The sequence below is a fragment of the Diprion similis genome, chromosome 4 (genome assembly GCF_021155765.1).
Source record: "Diprion similis isolate iyDipSimi1 chromosome 4, iyDipSimi1.1, whole genome shotgun sequence".
In the NCBI taxonomy this organism is placed as follows: Eukaryota; Metazoa; Arthropoda; class Insecta; order Hymenoptera; family Diprionidae; genus Diprion; species Diprion similis.
In genome coordinates, this window is record NC_060108.1 from 26838473 (window position 1) to 26862283 (window position 23811).

The 23811-nt window shown below is 39.7% G+C and overlaps 2 protein-coding genes across 8 annotated transcripts in view; one reads left to right on the top strand and one right to left on the bottom strand.

Moving 5' to 3' along the window:
- The first annotated feature begins 316 nt into the window (after positions 1 to 316).
- LOC124406057 (COP9 signalosome complex subunit 7b) lies at positions 317 to 6443 on the top strand. Of its 7 annotated transcripts, none has more exons than XM_046881397.1 (4): positions 317 to 421; positions 745 to 1402; positions 1540 to 1720; positions 6235 to 6443. In XM_046881397.1, exons 1-4 carry the CDS (start codon positions 396 to 398, stop codon positions 6240 to 6242), a joined length of 873 nt encoding a protein of 290 aa, XP_046737353.1. In that variant the 5' UTR covers positions 317 to 395; the 3' UTR covers positions 6243 to 6443. The 7 variants fall into 7 exon arrangements, with proteins under 7 accessions (XP_046737353.1, XP_046737355.1, XP_046737352.1 ...); XM_046881399.1 differs by having other exon boundaries at positions 1540 to 1705; XM_046881396.1 differs by lacking the exon at positions 6235 to 6443 and adding an exon at positions 3368 to 3640.
- Positions 6444 to 9108: 2665 nt separating this feature from the next.
- Positions 9109 to 23811, bottom strand: part of LOC124406048 (metabotropic glutamate receptor 2-like) — a 63670-nt gene continuing 48967 nt past the window's right edge. Inside the window, exons 4-15 of the mRNA XM_046881383.1 lie at positions 22241 to 22385; positions 17441 to 17692; positions 15717 to 15891; positions 15050 to 15156; positions 14117 to 14266; positions 13869 to 14002; positions 13626 to 13784; positions 13367 to 13533; positions 11184 to 11560; positions 10959 to 11110; positions 10638 to 10845; positions 9109 to 9556 (exon numbers count right to left, since the gene is read on the bottom strand). Coding sequence (XP_046737339.1) covers positions 9279 to 9556; positions 10638 to 10845; positions 10959 to 11110; positions 11184 to 11560; positions 13367 to 13533; positions 13626 to 13784; positions 13869 to 14002; positions 14117 to 14266; positions 15050 to 15156; positions 15717 to 15891; positions 17441 to 17692; positions 22241 to 22385 — 2304 coding nt within the window. The 3' untranslated portion in view covers positions 9109 to 9278. The remainder of the gene's footprint in view (positions 9557 to 10637; positions 10846 to 10958; positions 11111 to 11183; positions 11561 to 13366; positions 13534 to 13625; positions 13785 to 13868; positions 14003 to 14116; positions 14267 to 15049; positions 15157 to 15716; positions 15892 to 17440; positions 17693 to 22240; positions 22386 to 23811) is intronic.

Consider the following 23811-nt stretch of genomic DNA (forward strand, 5'->3'; position numbering starts at 1 on the left):
ACGCCAACAACGCGCGGAGAAAACGGGAACACAGTATGGGCAGAGGTTTCACGGTCAAGAATAAGCAATTTCCTGTCTTACCGATCGTCGGTAAGAGTGATGTAGAAAAACTGCGATAGGTAATAATCACGGAATTGTGGATTTCAGAAAACAACAGTCAGCAAAGTCTTCAAATTTTTTTATTTAAACAAATGTCTAGGAATGACTAATGTCCCCATTATTATTAACGAATAATTCGCTGCGGCGTGTGTGGTAATAATTCACGCGCGTAGAAAATGTAGTATTTCTGTCGGTATGTCAGTTAGTCATGTCGGAACTGCAGAATACGTGCCGACATGAATTATTTTCGCCTTTATTGCTAGTCAACGGTTTTGTGCTTGGTGGTTGTGTTTCAAATGACAAATGTAAATCCGTCAAAGGGGTAAAGCGGATACGTGCGCATAAAATCGTTTTTATAGGCGAGAAACGAGTTGATAAGCGGTGAAATTCCAGGAAATTGGCTAGCATAGGATAGCATAGAATAGCATAAGTGATATTGGTTATTTTATACGATAACTTCTGTTCATCGTAAGGCTTGGCGTTCTCCGGGCAGCCGAATTCGAGGTTAGCGTAGTTAGTCGGGTAATTCTAACCTCACTGATTGCTTACTTGAATCTAAATTTTCAAGATTTCTCACGCTATGACTTTCGCTTTTACCCTATACTATTAATTACCTGAAATTAACCGAAGATTCCTTGCTTCCAGATTAGCGATGACGGGTGCGACCGCAACTGAAAAAACAACCGCCAACAACCCCCTGGAGCAGTTTGTCCTCCTGGCTAAAACTGCTAAAGGCGCAGCAGCGGTGGAGCTGATAAAGCAGGCCGTTGAAGCACCTGGAGTAAATGTCTTTGGGGAGCTGCTGGATATGCCGAACATAAAAGAATTGGAGAACGGACCGTTCGCCGAGTACTGGAACACGTTGAATCTATTCGCCTATGGCACATACAAGCAGTACTTAGAAAACAAAGATAAACTGTTCGACCTCACACCCGTTCAAAAAAAGAAACTCCAGCATTTGACGATAGTCACGCTAGCAACCAAATCAAAGTGCATACCTTACTCCGTTCTGCTGGAAGAGCTTGACGTCAAGAACGTCAGAGACTTGGAGGATCTGATAATAGAGGCTGTTTATGCCGACATTATCCATGGTAAATTGGACCAGAAGAACTCACAGCTAGAAGTTGACTATGCTGGATTAGGTCGGGACGTCAGACCCGGCGATACCGGCGCCGTCGCAGAGACCTTGGCTGCTTGGGGAGAGGCCTGCGACGCGGTACTGGCCTGCATTGAGCAGCAGGTGCTGAGGGCCAACAGTGAAAAACAAAAGGCAACTCAACACAAAGAAAAAATACAGCAGGATGTGAGTCAATTGGAATAATTTTATAAGCCAAAACTGTTTACGTATTTGGAATTCTTAGGCTCGCACTTTTATTCAGTTATTTCACAAGTCTCGTTTTTCTGAGTTTTTAATTGTGATAAAAACTCTTTCTTTTACAGATCGCAAACGTTAAAAAATTAATCTCAGCTCAGGCAGGAGGCGGAGGTGTCCAGGAGGCAGATGTCGCTGGTGGCGGAGTTGGATCCGGAGCCGGAGGAAGCGAAACGGGCCGAGAAGCTCTGCCTGTTCCACCAGATGCTAAAAAGAAACAACAAAAGGCGAAAGGTATTCGAGGCACTGGTAAGTTCTGGAAGACTTAAAGTAAGTAACAAACGGATAAGTGCAGATCTCTTGAGGCCTACTTCTTGTCCATGAATCGGTGATACTCTCGATATTTTTAGGAAGAAAAAAATGTCATACATGTAAGTTTCTATTGACTCAAACTAACGAATATTCGTGTGCGTATGATGAAGTGAATTCAGGGTGGCCACTTCTCTGGGAGAATCGAGAACTTTTATCAGTGAACTATTTCCAAGTCTTGGGATTATTTCAACTCCGCGTATACAAATTGAAAATATAAAAATAAGTTGGCTGTGATTTGTAACCATTTCCACATACCTCGTTTTGCTGTGATCAGCAAACATGATTTAATTTGTGGTTGCTTGTTTTCATTGAAATCGTGACTTAACAGCTCTGGATTTTTTGGAAAGTTGTTGCCTTATGATCTCCTTGACAGTCAATAACTTGCACTTTTCAAACGATGTCTACTCTTTGCGCAATACTGCGGAAAAGAGAAAAAATCATTTTTGAAAAAAAAAAAACAAAAAAAAAAAAAACAAAAACAAAAATAAACAAACAATCAAGCGGCCACCCTGAGTAATTTTAAATAGTCGAATAAGTTCTGAAGTAGAATGACCGAGGGATCTGTATTATTACGTTGTTTTAAGTGTGATGAAAATATTGAAATCAGGGATCTTTAAGAGTATAATAGAGCGTATAATCGTATTTTACGATGCCAATTATTATGTTGGCTCGGATTTTGCACGTCGATGTTTGAGAGACGTAAGTTGTATATATTATTAAATATATAAAATAAACTGCTGGTTCAGAATTTTCATTATTAAACCGTAGTCACTATTTCACAAGTTAAAGAAAAAGCACGACTAATATAATATATATAAATATGGAATCACTATGAGCCATGTTATTATATTTATACTAAAAAAAGACGTTGTTAAACGAAGGAGTGAAAGAGAAAGTTGAAAATACGGAAGAAAACTGTAGCTTTAGTAAGTTTCTTTGCAGTCGTGAATTGGAAGGAAAGTTTTAAACAATTGATATTATCTTCAAGTTTTGTTATTGCTAGTTATCCAGACTTATAAAGTACATTTGTTACTCTCACTTGTTTTACCCCGCGACGTTTTAGAAAGTTATAGACTATAAAAGCACAAGATTATTCTTCAACATCTTGTCGATCAGTGATACCATTAACGTTTCGTCGAAAACCATTTTTTTTTTTTTTTTTTTTTTGTCTTTTAACTATCTAAGAATATATTCGAATGGTGCTAATTAACGATACATAAATATTTAATTCAAGACGTTCAACGAGATAATTTTAATCAATTACGCGATGTATGCAAAAACCTGGTGAAGAAAATGTAGAAATGAATATAAGCAAAACTGAGGGGAAGATGTTGCCAAAATTTTTCATATAAAATATGCTAATCAGTTTTACTTATTTCGGTTTCTATCCCGCGCTGTTTTTCAAGATCGAATTATCAGCCATACGTTAAGCATTGCGAAAGGAGGTAAACAAAGTATATTTATAAATAGGAAGATTTCTGAAAATACCTAATCATATAGCAAAGTAATATAATAATATCTATTATAAAAGTCATGGTGTATATCAGACTGATATTAAAATCCACTGATTTCTTTCGATTTTAGTTTTATAGACAAGAGCCAGTTACAAGAGGATGCTAATTCGGGAGGATATGTATTACAAAAAAAAAGAAAAGAAAAAAAAAAACAATAAAAAAAAAATCAAACGAAACAGTTCGGTATCGATCAAAGAATTTCTATCTCGAAATGTAATCCTTCGCGACACATTTACATCATTAATACCAAATGCTGCATAAAAATAATTATTAAATTACAACAATATATACTATTTCCATATACTGATAAATCGTTTTGTTAGTTACCGAATGAATGAAAATATGAAGAAAAAAAAATATAAAAACATGTACCTTTTAGTATGCAATAAAACATCTGTCTATAAAGATAACACAGTGCATGCTGAAATTTTAATAAAATGAATATGTAAATGCAGTTGTGTTGCCTTGTCTTGGAATTGGTTCGAATTCAATTGTTTTTGTTTTCGCGACAAGGGGTTCATCCATATACGATGAATGAAAAGAAATAACGATAATAAAGAAATAATCGTACTAATTATATAGCGAAATAATTTAGGGTTTATGTATATGCATATATATATATGCATATATATATATATATGTATGTATGTACGTATGCTTACACAATTTCTTTATATATATTTCTTTCACTATACGTAGGCACTTCTTTCACTTTGCTTTTCGCGAACGTACGTTAATCGGTTGTCTTTTTATTTTGACCTTAACTGAAAAAAAAACAAACAAAAAAAAAAAAGAAAAGAAAAACAAACAGCAACAATAATAATAATAATAATGTATTTATACTTGTGTGAAAATATGAATAACGAGAAGAATTTACACACTTCGGCAATGTTGAACAGCGCGGATATGTGCTATTTCTTTGCAATGCTTGTATACGTATACCATTTTTGTGTTCGGTTTCCAGAGAGATTGACTGAACCAAATTCGAACAATCCAAATGATTTCGTCTATTTAATATTGCTGATTGGTTTAATATTTATTTTTTATTTTTATTTTATATATATATTTATATTATACATGTTTTTTTTTTGTTTGTTTTTTTTTTTTTTTTTCAATCAACTGATTTTGATTTTCGACGATGACGTCGGCAATCATGATCGAAACTGTGAAAGCTTCGGCTAGATTCTTTTCTTTATGGCCTGTACTGTTGGTGAATATATTTACTGTATTTATTTCTTAATATTAGCGTTGATTAATCATTATTTTCTACGAACTAAGGCCTGCTTCTTTTGCTTGCGAATGATGTTGAAGAACTTTTAGAAAACATGTCCGTTTCACCTGATACCAATATGAATCTTCTTTCTTTGATTTCACTCATTCACTCACACATTATCTATTATACTTTCTACCTCCGACAAGCAAACTTGTTGCAATTATTTTAAACTTTGATTTAAATTTTTAACAAAGTTGTAAAAATGAAATTAGATCGTTATAATACACGTCGATATTAAACGTGTTTTTCTAAACGGCAAAATTTTGAGATTTTTTTTCAAATCCACGCGTAATGAACAGCCGACGTCACTGCCGATTGTTGAAATTTCAAATGAATATGAGAAACCGTCATATTCAGATTATTTTCCAGTGGTAAGAAATGTGATCACGTCTTCGTAGTAATTCTAGTATCGTAGAAAAAAAGAAGGGGAAAAAAGATTAGTAAAAAAAAAAAAAATAAATAAAAACTAATAAACACACGTAATAGGTGATAAAATTGTTAGTCAGTCTGAATACCGTTGTAATGTTGTGTGGAATAAAACTGATTTATACGAAACAAAGTTTATCTTTTTTTCTATAATCATCCCTCCGATTTGGTGTGTCGTAGTATAGTTTATTTAGGAAATTGCTTGGGGTTAATCATTCCCGCACAATTTTTAGACGATGTGTTAGAGATATTGGATATATTATATATATATTTCGAATTTCTCGAGCTTTTTTTTTTTTTATTTTATTTTATTTTTTCTCTCTTAAATTATCATTTTTTATTTTATTATTTTCATTGTTTAATATGCATAACCGAATGACGTATGTATAATTAATAGCATTTCACGTATATATATATATATATATGTATATATATATATATATATATATTTAAAATAATATCTATAAACCGCAAGAAAGCCTTCGCTCACAGGGTTTTTCACATTGTTTTTGCATTGCATCCTACGATCTTTTCATATCCACCTTTATCCTCCTCTGTTTACCGCTTAACATCTATATTATATTAATATTTTCTATAATAAATATTATTTCAATTACAATACGATATTTCAATATCGTTAAATATATGTACGTAGATATCATTCATATGTATTTTATACTAAATATACGCGAACGCATGATTGCCGATTATATTATTTACATGTGATTGAATTATTATTCAAAATTCTGTTATTATTACTATTATTATTATTATTATTATTATTATTATTATTATTATTATTACTTTTATTCATCATCAAAAATTATCCTGTATCTTTTATTATTATAATTACACGATTAAATTACATTACACGCCCCGTTAAAAACGATCAACTGTACAACTTATATAATAATATACACAATACGGCGATTTGCCTGAATAAAAATAACAGGATTGTATCCATATATTTATATCTATATTGTATTATATCAAGTATATGCACAAGGTGACCGAAGATTATCATCTTCCCACAGGCTATAGATATTCACGAGGGATGCATTGATAGCCTGTGGGAAGATGGTTCTGGGTCACCCTGTATACATACAAGTATTATGCAGCATGTGGATCTTAAATCAAATGATGCTGGGTAATTAATTATATCATTGAAATACTGGACGCCTATTCTTATTTTACTATATAACGCTGTGTATACGTGGTTTTTTTCTTTCAATTTCCAGGTCACTAATTAAAGAGTGTGTGCCAGTGACAAGATTGAAGAATCTAAAATCTGAGAGGTGTCTTCGTGATTAATTAAGTTATGTTTCATTAACACGACTAGTGTCATCAGGCTGGGGGCATCGGGCTCATCTATGCTCAGAGCCTGCCGAAGAGACCTCTGATCTCTAAATTCGTTTCTAATCTCCATATATTTCTCGTAATTTTTTTCTCTTTTCTTTTCTTTTTTTTTTTTTTTTTTTTTCGCTTTTACTTCTCACTATTATTCGTACAATATCAATCAAAGAGCATCCGAACACTGCAATTATTCGTCGGCATTGTTTTTCTAACATGTTATAGAATACGAATAATAATAAAAATAACATGCAATAATAATCAGATCTAGCTACGATATTTGAATTGTGATGAGAACAGATTTTCTTAACCTCGGGCATCGGAGCTCGGTTTTGTGACTTATGGGTAAAATTACATATTATACGTATAATATAACATAAATTATACTGTTTATGTCGTGTGTAGAATAATATATCTTGAATATATAACAATGCATAATTATTACAACAGCCGTATATTATATATACATTACCGATACTGTGTTATATGCATATATATACATTGTTTGTTTAATATTATTATTATTATTATTATTATTATTATTATTATTATTATTATGAATATTATTTTTACCGGTAATATTTTTTTATAAAACTATTTATACCCTCTACGTGTAATACGTATATATTATATAATTATTAATCTTTAATATCTATGCTTTATTATAAATATATTTGTATAGAAATTATATCGAGAGCTGAATATGAATTTACAAGAACGGCGTAGAATTCAAGTGTTATTAATTCAATAACATTCGTGGTTTTACCGGAATTAAAGCTGGGGCCAATATGTCAACTAGTTGAATAGTCAACTGATTTCCATTGCTGATACAATTAATACGTTAATAATCGTTAATAAATCCGCTTTAGTTAGAATGATGATATATGAATAAAAATATTTGTTTTTCTCAAACTTAAAATAAAGAAACTCTATAAATTATTTTCAACTGCACAATTCTTACGATCGTTCACTTTTCCGAGCTCTCGAACAATGTTAATTAACGATACCTCTCGTATAGTTAAATACGGCTACCAATTGCAATTCCTATAGTCTGCAGAAATATTATCATATAAATGAGTGAAAGTAATAATAGAATTGTCGTAAGTTTAACCGGATTAATTTTATTCCTATATAATATCTATATCTTATATCTGTAATATTATAGTACAGTATATAAGTAGTGCATATTTATTACCAACGAGTTTTCACACTTTCCGCTATAATCAACCAAGTGAATGTATCCTTTTATTTATCTGTGTCTCAAATTTGCTTTCAATTTTATCTTTGTATTTTTTTTTTCTTTTTTTTTTTTTGCGAGACAGTAAGAAAAGAAAAATAATAAAAGATGTGAATTCAAATTGCCCAGTTTTCATGAATTCTTTAGAACCTGACACAAAGCACGATAAATATGTCGAAGGATTAAGTTTTTAGAACTTAACAAAGACACGCGTTTAAAGGTGAAAATGTACACGGAAATTTCTGTATTACAACTATTACGTATATGTATGTACATACAAATTACACTACCGTAACGCAATATATCAACTTTTACGTAAAAAACCGATTGCGACGCGTGCAATCATCTCATAAATACTTTTATTCCTCGTTTTCTTTCATCTCCATTGGAATCCTACGTATAACAATATATCATATATACATATACATGTACTATATCGTTACATATTTAATAACATACAAAAATGAATAGGTAATGTCATATCTAATAACATTATCATATAACGTTATATATATATATGTATGCTTATGTACTTTGGCCGTGTTTGCTACGTATTTTTTGTTCACGCGTATATATATTAATTGTTATATTATAAATATTAAATATACGCATCTTATGTACAATAAATTACACACAACATTGATATAATATACCTTGAGCGTAACACTAATATAATCTGTGCACGTTTTCATATACCTATTATTATATACAATTGAAATATATAAAATTTGAATTTTCATTATATATATTAATATTTATATAGTATATTATCGTAGCTATAAAACAAATAATTAGATTATATTCAACAGTTCATATAATTTATACTTTACTTTCTTTTATCATGCATTCGATAATGTTTCTTTCATTTTTATAACTATAGATTATCCTGACAACATTTTTATTCATGTATATGTTATACGTATAGGTATGTGTAATATTAGTACTTAAGGTACAGGACCTGCACGACACGAGACTCGTCCGATTATCCTATTGATCCTAAACTCCGCGCCTACATTATACAAAGTTCGAAGACTGCAACGTTTCATTCACACTCCGGAATCGAAGGAATCGCTCTTACACAACATTGCATTATTTATTTAATATCCATTTACTCGCGCTCGATCTACTCTTTTCTTTTCTCTCATTGATTTTTTTTATCTCTGCAGTAAAATTTCGATCGATTTTTTACTGTAAAAATTAGACCAATTACAGATTATACACTTTTTTTTAACTATATCTCACACTGTAATAATTAACGTAGAAGACGATGAATTGCTTTCCCTGTTTCCCGCTCCGAATCGCAAATATTCATCTTTTCGAATTACCTATGACGGCTTTAACATATAATGCATGAGGAAATAAAATTATATTCTCATTGCGTGATCCTGGATTCGCCAAATATATGTATTATTATCTAGAATAACAGAGACTATTGATATCTTCCTGCGCGTCAAAGTTTATGATTCTTGCTTGGACTGTGCTGCAGGAAGTTATGCAGAGTATAACGTTAAGCAATACGTCGGGAAATATTATGGTACATATTAGAATATAAACGTTGATCAATTTATTGAGTAATTATTCAATTTGTTTAATTAAATTATTGAGCTATACGACCACCGGCGTCTTCGATATGGGCTTCATGTCGACCTGGAGAACCGCGGCGGTCGCCGACCTCGTAATAATCGTCGTTGCCTGCTATAACGGGCCGTCCTTTTGGCTGACGGGTCCGTTTCCTATCCTGACGTTGTTCTGGATCTGCCTAATCGTCGCCGTTCGCGACTGATCTTTGCCGATAATTTCCTTCGGGGTTATGGCGCAAATTAGTTCCTTGGCCGCGGCTGCGCCGCTGCTCGTTGTGCTTGCGAATTCCTGGTCCATTGATGACGGTGATGATTCGGTCTGAGTAGAACGAGATACGAAGCTCGGTTGAACTTTGCCGTTTATGCGATCCTCTCTCACCTCCATCTCGTAACCTGTGCCGGAAAACGGATAATATTAAGGATACACGCATGCGCGGCAGTGCGAAAAAGGTTGCCGAAAATAAAGCTCAAGAATTTTATCGCGGTTTTGCAAAACTTGTATATCCAATGGCAGAGATTCGTCGCTGAAGAGTCTTGCACGTCGAAAGTCGAGTGGTAAAGAAAGCGAGAAGAGGAGTGGAGAAGGAGAATATTACGAGTGGAAAAGAAAATGAAAAACAAAAATTAACTAACGGCAGTATTAAGTGCCTCCAGCGCTGTCTGCACTTCAGGCTCGCAAAAGCTCAAGAGGTAGGTATTACGAAGTCGCTAATATATATATATATATATATATGTTCAGCGCGGGGTGAAAACAGGGATGAAAAAAGTTGAAAGGCGTAGATTCTAATTAAACATTTCCATCCCGCCCATTTCTCAGAAACCAGAGCTCCGCGAGAAGATCCATGATCCATTTGCATATCGCTCGCGCCTCGTGCGTTTTGCGCGATGAGTAAAGCGATGTATAAATCCCTCTGAGAAGCGAGTGATACGAATATGTGTCTGTGTAGGCATTATACGTCACAGATATTAATCACTTTCACAATTACAGAGCGCGATTCTGAAACAAGCCAACTCCTGTACGTTTGAGTAAAGGTAGCTGATATTTTTCCCGAGGATCAGAGTCTGCTTGGGTTCCAATTACGGATTTAAAATGGTAAAAAAATTTATCTGAAAAGTATGTAAGACCCTTTTCAACCTGCAAGTAATTATAATCACCCAGAATCAGGGTACATAATTGCTAACCTTCATACACGTATACGAAAATTCTTCTTCATCAATATAACCTAGAATAGGTTATATTTAATTACAAAACTGAATCGTATTTTTATTTTTCTACCCACACGATAAAACAAGGTCTTATAATCAGTTTGCACGAACTTTTTCGTGGCTTGGCATTGGCGTGAAAGGCATATTTGACGATCAGCTGATCTTCTCTTTCGACGCCATATTGTCCTCTTTAACATACATGGACTCGGCGTAATTAGCCTAAAAATTACAACATTTATATGATAAAGAATTGGAGACGATACGTTACATTCGCTTTGCGTCGAGCAATCGATGGTCGTCGTCACGTGCCTCTTGACGGCCTTATTTTGATCGCAAGTGGCGGCCGTCAAAGTGACTGCAGCCATCATGCTGGATGCGTTGGTCCCGGTTACGGCTGAGTTTTTGGTCGTGCTGTACCTGGCTGGCATCATGCTTTGCCGCACGTTCCTGTCCGGCCGAATGAGGATGATGTAGAGCTGAATGGAGGGGAAACGTTTTAAAGGCGAAGGATTGATCGCTGGCTTAAAACCTAAATGTACCTCGTAGACCAAGCCTGAAGGGTGAAAAATACTTAAGACTACCGTCTAACCTTGGGGCTGAAGAGGCAAGCTATCGTCACCGAGGCTGAGAGACTTATGGTGACCGACATCGAGGTAATCCGGAGGGCGACGTGGTTTCCGGTACCAAAGTAGAGAGGAACAAAGGCGAGCCAAATGACGCAGGTTGTGTACATTGTGAAGCCTGGAGGTAGAGAGAAAGAAAAATGGCGATTCAGATTCTGCCCTCGTTGGATATAAGATCGAGCAGCTCTCACCGATGTGTTTGCTCTCGTTGAAGGACGCCGGTATTTTTCGCGTGAGAACGGCGTAAACTGTACAGACCACGATCAGGATGATAGGATAGGTGAAGGCGATCATGTAGCTCGCGTCTATGTAGCTGCTGCAAACCAAGAGGTTGTCCTCCCTGGTTGGATAGTGGTGCATGGCTCTCGCGGGGTCGATTATCATCCAGATACCATTCACGAGGACCTGGACGCTCATGAGCCCGGAGCAAATGATGAGCTGCGACTTCGGTGAGATGAAGGAGGGTCGTTTGGCGGTCTTCTTGCTGGCGTCGAATATCCTCGATATGCGATTTGTCTTCGTGAGCAGAGCTGCGTAGACTACCGTGAAACAAAAACCGGCCCCAAACCTGCGAAATCCAGGGAACCGAGGCATTAGATGATCGCAGGGTTTGTAATAAGTCGAGAATTAATATCGTGGAAAGAAGATTATGGAATGCTTATGTGGTGTCTGAATATGTACTCGGAAATTTCGCGTTGAGAAATACAGTCGATATTTTAAATCGATATATTAGATCGTATATTACGACAGTTGGAACTCCGTAAAACTCTCTCTCTCTCTCTCTCTCTCTCTCTCTCTCTCTCTCTCTCACCTTCTCTCTCCCTCTCGAGGCAGGTGAATTCAGGAGAAGTCGGCAATTTTTCCGCGAATTAAATGTTTCAATTACGACAAAACGAAAGCATCCAAGCCTTTCTTTCAACTTTCATTCAACGCAATTATAGCCTTACAACCCCAAGCTGTAGGTATAAGGCTTAATTTTATTCAGAATACAAAGGCCACTTAGGACTGTTGAAAGAATGTACAAAAAAAAAAATTAAGATCCCAACATTAAACCTTATTTCACTTTTGAAATAAAGACCAACCTCCCGACTCAAGCATAAAGTAAACTTTTTTGATCTGAAAAGCGGGACGAAAGTAGCATATTTTTCCCGCTTAACTTTTTTCCCTTATTTGCTAATCTCGGTTTTACCGCAAAATGAAAATATGATAGAATGATAAAGATGACCAGATGTGAGAGAAATTCTTGAACAAAAAAAGTTTAAAAAAAATATGCAATACGTACATGGGGTCTCTGAGACCCCAAAATTTCCTCATCATTCATATTTTACTTGCACAACCATGATTCTAGCCCGCTTACTTCAAGTACGTTAAAATCGCTATAGGGGTTAACTGGACCCCAATGCAGTGTTGGGGTCAATTGGACCCCAATAAGCAAAACGAAAACAGTAAACACAACTGCCCAAAAAGAGCACCACCCACTCGCGCTGCGGTCGACATAGAACATTCAGCTTTTGTGGGTGAGTGATTCCCACTTTTTGGGTCAATAAATGTGGCCAGAGTTGAGTCGGAAATAAAGTCCTATATGTAACACAGGAATGAAAGTTGACTTTATTCCCTTGTTACATAATGTACTATTTCGTAACAAGCCGAGCAGAAATCGAAGAGCACAAATTGTCACACGAGATTGGGGCTAAAATCCGGGGGAGCGTTGCTCCTATAAATGGTTAGAAAAAAAAAAGATTCTTTTACCACTAAATGCATTCGATACAGCTGCGACGATTTTATTAACGCATGTGTCACATGTCAGTATGTATGTACATTACACCTATATATATGTGCAGTAGATTTTATGTCAGAGCGGGGTAATCAAAGGGACGGAGTAATTTTGCTAGGGGTGGTTGGCGGGTCGACAGGCGGGCGTAATGGCTGTGTAGGGGTGTACCGGAATTTTATTATTTTATGAACGGTGCGGGGGTGGCAACAAATACTGCAAGTTTTACACCCGGTGATAAAGGCGCGTTCCTCCTCCCTCCCTCCCTCCCTTAGCTGTGTCCCCAATACGCTTTATCGGCGTGGATTCGTAAAACATCAGCCTCCCTAATTAGACGTAAACGTGCATTTATGCCTATAGTTTCGCCCTCTCCGTTCACGTCTAACTCTCTATTTATCGCCCTTTATTGCTAACAATCACCTACAGCCTTCCCGCACCCCGTTATTACGGCTCTTACTCACACCCGCCGTTTGCTGACGGCAATTGAACCGCGTGGGTCCGTTTCTTCCCCCTCGCCCTTTCCCATGTCCCGCCCCTTTCATTCCGGTTTTCATTTTCCCACCAAGCTCAATGACGGTAAACCTTGTAATTCGGAAAAAATACCTCTGGATCCCGCAAACGATGTCGTTTGGCCGCAAAACAAGGGCGAAGGTCACCAGGTAACAGAGCAGGATTCCCGTCAGTAGCACGTAGGACAGCTCTCGCCCCGACGCCTTGACGACGGGGGTGTCGTTGTGCCTGAGAAACACCCCGCCGACGAAGAGGGTCACCTGAAAACAGAGAGGCGAAGCTTTTTCTCCCTCATCCTCCTCCTCCACCCCTTTAATTCAGCTGGGTCGAATCCAGCGCCTGCATGACTCACCAAAATACCAGTAGCCGAGAAGGACATGGCGCCTATCGCCCATCCGCTTTCGGGGCGCAAGAATTCCTCGGGGATGTCGCGACAGGTCGAGTGCGTTTCATCTGGAACGGTGCCCTTCGGGCAGGGGATGCACTGGGTTTCGTCGAGGGGATGTCTGACCTGTTTGGATGTAATTTTCCGCTCAGTGTGCGTGGAAACGCGAGAAAAGCTGGGAGAACGTGGATCAAGGAGAGAGCGACTGACCTGGTACTGCGTGCAGTTGAAACAATGCCAGCAGCAGCTTTCACCCTCGACGTATTTCTTGGCCTGGCCAACCTCGCATGGCAGGGAGCAGACGCTTTCCGGTGGCAGGGGGTGTCCAAGTCGAAATTGTATTTCTGGGTGCACATCGGTTAAATTAAACGCGCGAATGCAGGCGGTGTTAATTACCGAGCTCGTGTTTTTTACTTTATCGTTATTTTTTTGCGACAACTATTTTCCACGCGGCTTACCGGACATGTTCAGCCGGAGTTCGCCCTCCATGTACTCGCCGACTCTGACCCACTTGTATTTTCCCGGGGAGGCTTGTTTGAAGTGAATTATGTTATATCTGGCCGGTCCGTCCCCATTTTTGTCGAACCGGAATTCATCCCCGCTTAAACCTGCGGGCAGGTCAATCGGTTAGAATTTCTTTCTTTCGGCTACAAGAAATAAGCTGGGAAAATCGAATATTCTGAATAAACGAGTCCTAGAGCTTCGTCGTCGGTAAATATGTAAGAATTAACAATTTTGGCCGGAGAGATTTTTATTGTCACAAAAAACTCGGGGATGGCTTTTCCAATTATTATATTATATCGGTCCAAAAAATTATCATCAGTTCAAACGTCCATCCGAAGTCGTTGACTTTCGAATACAGATCAGTAGGTAGTAAAAACTACATAAATCTTGTCATGATAATCGACGACTGATTGAGACGTCGATCAGGTTCATACAGAGATCTAACAATTTTCCAGCTGAATGGATCGAGATGAATTGTTGCAGACCATTGCATTGCTGAGTGAAATCATCGGCAACGTTAATAGATAGATATATATTAAACACCGCTGGTCGTACGTGGTAAACGGGTGCATCTGCACTCGACCGGCAATTAAATCGGTATTAAAACGTCGGGTGCTATAATTACGTCGCTGTAACGCGTCACGAGCTGGAGTTAAATTTGAACAGTATTCATTCTGGTGCAAAGAGCGTGAAACACGTATGGCCATGCGGTGAAATGAAGTAATGCAAATTGCACCCCGCTCCACACTCTGAGCCGCATCCTTTCCGCAACCGAGTTATCGCAATTAAACTGCAACCGTGACTCCAGACTCGACGGCATAAAGCAAATTCGGAGTCCAGCATAGAACAAGCTGCGGATATTACCAAACCTGCATCGTGCAGCTCACCTGTGAAGTTAACTTTCCTCAAGTATCTGAGCAGCTCCGTTCCTTTGGTGGGTTTCATCGCGTCACACAGTCCAGACTTCCCTTGGCAGAGATCCTCGTGCATGTCGCTGCAAAGGGGATGAATTGTCAGACACGCCGAGTTCTCCCTCTGCTGCCGGGTTGCACTCATTGTCAAACTTTGAATCGGACGCGTTGCACGAATACGCGTGCACTCCGGGTAATTAAGGTCACGGAGTACTCTCGCCGTTACCGACCGAGCAAACTCACCCTTTTTCTTCCTACATATCAAATAAACAAACGAACTTAAAGGGTTTAAAAGACTGTTTTCATAATAATTCCGTAAGTAAAAGAATGCTCTCATGGTCAGTTGGCCCCCGAAATGCGGGAAATATGGTAACACATTTCAAACAGCCACACATTTTTTTTTACGATTCCCGGGATGAATTCCGTTGGACGAAATTTGAACCCTTTCCGTTCGCTTCCTTTATTTAATATAGCAAGAAAAAGTGTGAGTTTACTCGGTCGGTAAAGGTAGGATCACAGCACGACCTTAATTGTGCGGAGAAACAATTTTATTACTCCCCGCACTTATCGGCTCGATTTAGTTTGCACCATGTGTACGCAAGTGCCTCCACGTCCGGAATGCACATGTTGTTTATTGGCTCACCGGAAGGCCCAGGCAAAAGCCATCACCGCGTCGGAAACGAACTGCAATTGGTCCTCGAAGGCGGTGTTCTGCTTGGTGAGACGCTCCTCGGTGGTGCAGGCGTTTGTGTATTTCACGTTGTGAGGCGTCCACGAGGCGTTGGGGTAGCGGCACTTGAAATGATCCTCCCAGAATTCTGTGCGGGCAGATTGAAAGTTCGGATCGAATTGAGTCGGCAATTAATTCTCGCCGAAATGGACCGTTTAATTCCCTCGAACTCCGAATCGCGGCGGTTCCAAGTCCTTGCGGGCTGCGTTTTCTTCCCTCGGATCTTCCGCTATATTCGCCGATGTAAATTACCACCGCGAATCGCGCTTTCGCCCTCCAAACTACCCTAGTTTGCAACCAATTCGCTGGGGAAAATGGCAGCCGTTAACCCGGCTAAATAAAAGGTCGAGTTCACGGCTCAACGGAGGAATTGACTGATGTTGGATAATTCTCAAATATATTTCAACCCGTCACTCGTATCGATTCGTTTTTATCGCGTCGAATCAGTTCTCGCCGTTGTAAAACGATCGCTTAATCCCCTCGTGTATACACGTTCATCCACCCTCTACCGAAATGAGCAGAGCTCACGAAACGCGGATACATTCGCATGCCGCGATCTTTTTGCCTCGTTCTTATCATCCTCCCGCAACCCTAAAACTCCTCGTCGGTCTAGTTGTATATTGCCTAACCAATGTTTTGCCGAATTTTCGCCAGACACATTTCAAATTCCTGTACGTCATGTCGGTGCGAAGATTTAAGCTTATATGTATACGGCGAGATGGAAATACGTTATTTCTTTAGTTAGGTGTAACATATCAGAACTGATTGTGAAACAAAATGTGAATTAAAAAAACGAACACGAATACTCATTTTGTATGAACATAAAATATGGGTGGTTGTAAAAAAAAGTTTGTCGGTTCGTACATTTCGCATTATACATGTGATGAACAAGGCAATAATGGAAAAAGGGAATAATTAAACCCTTATTACTTTTTCATTGAAAAATTTCTCCATAAAGGTATACATACATATACCTATATGTATAAATATAAATTACAAAGCGGCTTAAAAATTCGCAGGATTCGCAATCGTATGCGGTGATATATGTTTTGTAATATTCAAGGAATAACCAAACCGATACCTACACAGCCTTCGCATAAGCAAGGTTCTGATTGATTATTCATGAATTTTTCACTCTGCATTCACCCACGTAGCTTCCTGTTCTTTTTTACATCCATTGTTTATCGACTTTTTCCTGCGTGCAGGATACATCGGTATAGTTTCGAAGCGAAATCACAGTATCACCCCCACGTGCGCGATTATTTATTTATAACCCTCTTTCGACGAGGTGCTTTCAATCGGAATCTGGTAGGATGGGCATCCTCGAATACGTGTGTGTGTGTGCGTTACATCAATGCCGAGTATTTATAATATCCGCACTCAATGCCTGCTATCACGCCTCACCAATCAAAGAGAAACAGAACCCGGGAATCGATAACACCCTAGGGACACAACACGCCTACGTATCACGTGGAATGTGTAGTCTTGCTTTCCCGAAAATCCGAAAATCCGAAATTCCGAGATGATTTCTTCGCGCACCTTGTATACCTTGTAGTGGAAACCATTTTTCAAATCGCAGTCGATTCAACTGCCGGCAAATGTAATCGAAGGAAGAAAAATGACCGAGATGAACTCACCGACGAACCACGGATTTCTCCGGTTATTTTCCACCGTCAAATTGAGGAAGTATTCCTCGAACCCCTTGACTGGGTTCGCTTGTGGCTGGACGGAAAGGGTGCCCTCGACTTCCGCCTCGTTTCCGTTGCTGACGAGGTCGCGGGCGCTCCATCCGTCGCTTCCGATCCAGGAGAAAGCGCCTGTCGCGTTGCATCGCCTCACAGCTCGCATTACTCCAGCCACTTCTTGATCGGAGCCGAAAATGATGCACCCTGAAACGCGCAACAAGTTAATCCTCTTCCCCTGTCAGCCGGATGCCGTCGCTTCGCCTAAATTTTGAAAGGAAATTACTGTAATGAAAGCGTTCGCGTGAATCCTGATGAACGCAACGTCCCGACGTACTCGCGATGAGATTAAAAAATGGAACCTCGTCCGTTGATTCAAATTCAAATATCTGGTTTTTCCCGCGCTAGTGCTTTGGAATACGCCTCGCGACACGATCGATGAGCTTAATTTTACGTTGATTAAATTCCCGTAACAATTGAAATTGAAAATAAAATGCATTATTAATACGTTGACAACGGAAACTCCCATTCTTTATTTAATTAATAACGTGAAACTGGCGTCGTCGTGGTTTTTTAACAAATTTAACGAACCTCGTCAGGTGTACCTCAAAACTCTGTATATTTCTTATTTTTGCATATTCGTAAATTGTGTTATCAATTTTTTAATCTTCTCTAGAAAAATTCAATTAATTTCAAGCCTTTCTCCCGTAGTACAAGAATATCTTTGTAAATAAAAATAAAAAAAAATAGAAAATAATATTGCGACGATGCGGGAAAATTCACTGTGAGGAAATTTTAAATTGCTTTACCATGTGAAATAATGCTCGGTAACTGTTGGACGTTGGTGTGTACGTAGATATGAGAGAGAATGTGGGCAGGAGGAAGCTGCAGTTCGTTATATGAGAGACATTACGATCCCTGCACCTGTGGGTATACCTTATACATATAAACATATATATATATATATGAGTCGCAACTTAACGTCAGCGCTTCTGCTCCTCATATTGCTGTGTGACCCTATAAATTTTCTTACATCAACAATTCCGCAGCCCCAGACGCAGTTCTCAAGTTCGAATGGTCGACACCTGCGATTACACGATGTTTTCGAAGAAACAAGTTACGAATAACGAATCGTAAAGATTAAAGAAAAACTGTCAAGACGTGTAATAAATCTTGGAGCTTCACGGCATAACGAATAGTTTGATCGATGTTGTAGCCTTATAGAAAAAAGCAATATGCGCAAAGGGTGTATCAGACAAAGTATCATACAGATGATTGATAAAGATCAGTCGAATAAGAATTCATCTTCGATTTGATATTCCAAAGATGTCTAACTTCACGGGTATTATGCGAAAGAGAAAAAAAAAAGTAAATGAAAGAAGTTAAAGGAAAAGAAGAAGCTGAGGGAAAAATGAAAAAGGGATACCGATCCGAATGAAAATCCTGTCTTCATTTCACCCCCGGGATATCGTGGGCAATGCTCCGTCGATTCGCATCGTGGAAGCAGAAGAAGAAGAAGAAGAAGAAGAACAAGAAGAAAAAGAAGCGAAAAGTTTTCATCTGATGGTTGCAAGGCTCTCGGTGTACCCGAAGCTGCCGCGTTCCTCTTCCACCGTCGACTTGATATGCATGAACCGCAGCTCAGGGGTCGAGGATGGTACGTGCCCACGTATACATAATGTCGGCTGGATCTAACTTTTTCAGTTTTCAGTTTTCACTCCATACAGACTACCTTCCAAGGCCATTTACGTCTTGGCCACCTGGAGCCGAGGGACGTGGATGTGATATACCTACCCAAAAATCACACTCTTAGGACCAACCTTTACCAACCAAAAGCTCACCAATGGGACTAGTGGACGGTTATCCTGACAGGAACCGTTAAACCTCCGACTAATCGATCTGCACGATCCATCACAGAGCGTCGGGTTCAACGCAATTGCTAATCACAGTTGCGTGCTGCTTTGGATGACGTTCATTAGCTTCGAAGAGTATTCATCCTGGATCCGGATGAATTTGCCAGTGAGTATGCGTGAATTGTCCATGGATAGAGTCGTGCGCCAGTAAATAATTTGTGAAATTTGAACAGTGGCTGGAAAGTTGACTTGAAGTTACACCGAAGTAACTTGTCCGAGAGAAACTTGGATCGTTTGGTTAGGACGGCTGCAGGCGATATATCTTCGAATCCAATCGTGCGTACCGGGACACTAACCACCTCCTATGCCTCCCGAAATTTAGGGTGGATCGGAATCGTCCTGGGCACAGAGCTCGGATTAGCGAAGCAAACTTAATCCATCCCTAAACGGATAGGAGGACGCATTTCGGAAATCACGGAGTCTCTAACCACCGAGTGTAACCGATTAGAATCTATATCCTGGTTTACAAGCCGCAAACTCAAGCTTAAGACATTACGGATTATATCTGGATAATTCGACCACGTAAACTACACCGTGACTGAAGTTGGTTCATCGAGGCTTACGAGACGTCTCTCTGAAACATCTTCGGTGGATTATAAATATAATATGTGAAGGAGTATTTTTCAGGGATATTGAAAGAAAGCTGAAAAGCATCGAATGTACTTCTATCTTGTGCATTCCGAAGCTCGATGTATCAGCCTCTTTTTAAAAAGATTGAAAAATTATAGGAGAAGTGTCGGAACGAATCCTGTCGATTTAAGTTTCTGCCAGCTAACAATTTTGTTCCAATCAACATAGCCATTCGGTTGGAGTCGTGGGGCGTCGCGACGCGTCGCGTTGGTGCCTAATGGAATAGAATTTCAGATGAGAGTAGGGTGTACGTAATATGTGTAGGACAAAAAAGGGTAAAGTGGATTGAAACGAGTTCGACGGGTGCAGCTGGACGCGGAGTTTCACTTTCCGTTTCACCGTTCCACCGTTTTTCATGATAATGGACGAGCAGCCATCGACCCGTTTCGGTGAAGTGCGTCGAGTCAATTCGAGCACCCTGGACTCCGACCCAGTGGATTCGAAGCGGGCTGAGATCGAGATCGAGATCGAGATTGGGCAGTTTCGGCATCGATATAGCTAAGGATAAGGCTGACCGCCTGCATTGTGGCCGGCAAGCATCCAACCGCGAAATGAGAATGAAAATAAAGAGGAGATTCCGATCTGCCGAGAAAATCATTTCGGGGTTGAATCGGGGCATGATCGAATCGAATAAGCAAGTGGCACGGTTGTTGCGGGCTTTGTATTCTCAATCCCCGTATTCTCCACCCTTCATCCCCCCCCCGCCCCCCCACCCACTTCTCCTCCTTTAGCACCCTTGAATCTGGCGAATCTAAAATGCACCACGTATGACCCGGATAGACACGAATGGCTTGTCAAATGCGGGGGAAGAAAGATGGTCCGCGCCTGATATTATTTGTTGAAAAATCGTGACCGCACGATCAGCTTTCACGTCGTTAAAAGCCATCCGGGCTTTGAAAACCGGCTGAGATTTGGGCTCTAACTTTTTCTTCACGGATCCGCATCAACTTACCTCGGATCCCCAAACTTTTAAACAAGTTTACGAAAATTTCCGCCTTTGATACCCAATGACTTATCGTCCCAGAAGAAATATTCATATATAATGTATAATATATATATATAATATATATAGCGTGATAAAATTTATATTACTTTACGCGGAGAAGAAAGAATTTTTAATGTTTGAAGCTGTGAAATTATGGTGATTAGGGTTGACTGTTATTAAATACTTTCTATCTCTGGTTAATTCTAAAATCGTACTTCTCTGCGTATCTCCGCCTCAAATTTTACAGTTTTGTTCCGTCGATCAAAAAATAAAGATGATAGGTTACTTGAATATTACACGTGAAATTAATTTCACAATTTATTAATTTCCGTTTTATTCATCGAGTCGATAGCGCGGTTATTATGACGAAAAATCAACTATTCGCTTCGCTCGGTTTTCCCGCATATGTAATATATAGGTATGTGAATTTTTCAAAGTCAATTAATTACCACGCACGACTCGACGTTTATTGCTCGCAATAACTCACCGTTCGATTTCCTGTAGCGGTAAAACATATATTTCTTTTTATCCCTCTTTTTACCACCCTTCTGCACACGAGAAACGTACTTTACGACATCGCGTATAATTCAGCTGCCACAGTTTTCCGATGCGGTGCACGGGGTGAACCTTGTAAAAAGACATAAAAAAAAGCAGAAGAAGAAGGAGAAAGAAACACATAAAAATAAAAACCCAACAAAAATAATGCTCAAAGTCTACGAACAGCGACGCTCTCCGGGCTTTTCGAGGTCTCATATAAGGTACGATTCCTCTGGCTGCGGTTAAAATGTCCGCAGGAAGGCGCAGCAGGCTGCGATAGTTTTTGTCCCTGAAGAATTCCAGTCACGCGCTTGTCGCGGCGATCGCAAGGGTCGTCAAAAAATTCTAGCTCTCCCCTCTAGGGCTGAAAATTGTCTTTGGTATCTCGTACGGATCAAATTTGAAAAGCTGCCTCCAGCCGTTCCACGCGTTCTCAACTCATCCGGAAGGACGAAGGATAAAGTTTGGGAATAAATATCTTAAGTACTATCACAAGTAAGTAAGTAAGTAAGTAAGTTTTCACAAGGACATGATAGCTTGAAGTGTGTGTTTTTTTTCTGCTAAGGGTAGTTCTTATTTCTCTAGCTGATTGAGACATCGAATTTTTTTTCCACTCCTTGCTGCACGACCAAGCACAGACAGTAGACACTCACGTCGAAAGTCCTGCTTCCATCAGCAACTCTTACCTACCTCGTGCTCTCGGTTTGGTCAGGAGCTTTTGTACGATGTTGTCGTAAGCCGTTTCCTCGGCAACTCCTGAGTCTTTCACGAGCTTCTCTTTGATCGCGATACAGATATCGTATTTGGAGAGTAGGTCCTCGAGCTCCTCAAAGGCCTGTAACAAAAAGTGGTCTTTCATTTTTCTTACTCGATACCAGCTGCAGACTTTGCTGCAGAATTCTATCTCATCGATAGATCTAAAACAAGAACTAATTAGCGGGAATGTTTAGCCTCCCTCTCCTCTTCTCCAATGGACACGGCGACTTGTTACCGTTATTTGCTAGAGAGGATCGTGAATTCGAAAAAAAAACAAGAAAGTTCACTTTCCATTGACCAGCGCTAATGATCGACTGTTTCTTTTCGGTATGCCAACAGAATTTTCCCAGCAGCAGATAATTCGGATTCGGCATCACTGAGTCGATGATCGTGAAAGTTTATAGTCTAGATCCCCTCGTGACATCACAAATAAAACCGAAACGTCAACCGACGATGAGTTGCCACGACATTTTTCTCCTGTCTCTAATTTTTTAATTTCAAAGGCTGCTTGGAAGACTGCTCTTCCTCTTCGTGACGAGCGGGGTGAGAGGGGGACACTTAAGGGTCCGTTACACGGTGTTAATTAACAACCAGTCCGGGTGTGGGAGTGTCATTACAGGGATGTCAGCATCTGCGGGATGCCTGCTGTTCCAGGGGATGATCAACACGACGAATGGCGATGCGTCGAGCGTGATGAATAGCTAAAATCCGTAGCGTTGATCTGCTCTGCACCAGGTCGTGGCAAGCGGTTTTGGACACGTGGATGGTGAGGGTAAAAGAGAAAGAGAAGGAGAGAGAGAGAGAGAGAGAAGCTGCCTCAATTTATCACGCGATCCTCGCTTGGTCGGATAAGATTTTACCCTGGTCAGGAGGCCTGTGGCAACTGGTTCGCGATTAAACCCGCACTGGAGGGGTAAAAAGGTTTATCGGGGTGTCAGCGGAGGATTAGCCGGAAATAAAGTCGTCCAAGTTCCTCGCAGCGGCGGGTGTCAGCGACTAATAATGAACCCCGTAGAAGGGGGGGAGGGGAACGGAGTGCCGCGCGGCATATGCTTCGACTCCCCTTCGGAGGGCATAAAAAACCGGTGATTGGAAAATGCGAATACGACTAATCCGATTTTATGATTCTATGCCAGCTCCCCTGGGCTTCCCGTGATTCCGGCCACCGGCCCCTATCTCCCGCAGACCTGCTTGTGGTTATCACTTCCCGCCCGAAATTTGAGGATAAATCATTTCCGGCGCTGGGTGTCAGACCGCCATTTAAAAAGAAGGGTGCGCCGGATTTTTTCCGCCTGTTGACAACGGTTTTTATAGCTCAGTTAGAGCGGAATTATCAAGCCTTGCGATATAAATCGTGCTAGAAATTTGGATACTGATTTGCAGTTTTTATCAAGACCCGCGTTTTTATCGTAAAAAGTCCTGTCACGTTAGCCGATTAATGAAATATTCGGTGAAATTACATCCAGAGAGTAACAAGCTTTCGCAGGTCATTTTAAACTGAGAGT

Coding starts and splice junctions, on each gene's coding strand:
- LOC124406057 (XM_046881395.1), top strand. CDS start 396: ATGACAAATGTAAATCCGTCAAAGGG. Junction 422..744: donor AATGTAAATCCGTCAAAGGG/GTAAAGCGGATA, acceptor CCTTGCTTCCAG/ATTAGCGATGACGGGTGCGA. Junction 1,403..1,539: donor AAGAAAAAATACAGCAGGAT/GTGAGTCAATTG, acceptor TTTCTTTTACAG/ATCGCAAACGTTAAAAAATT.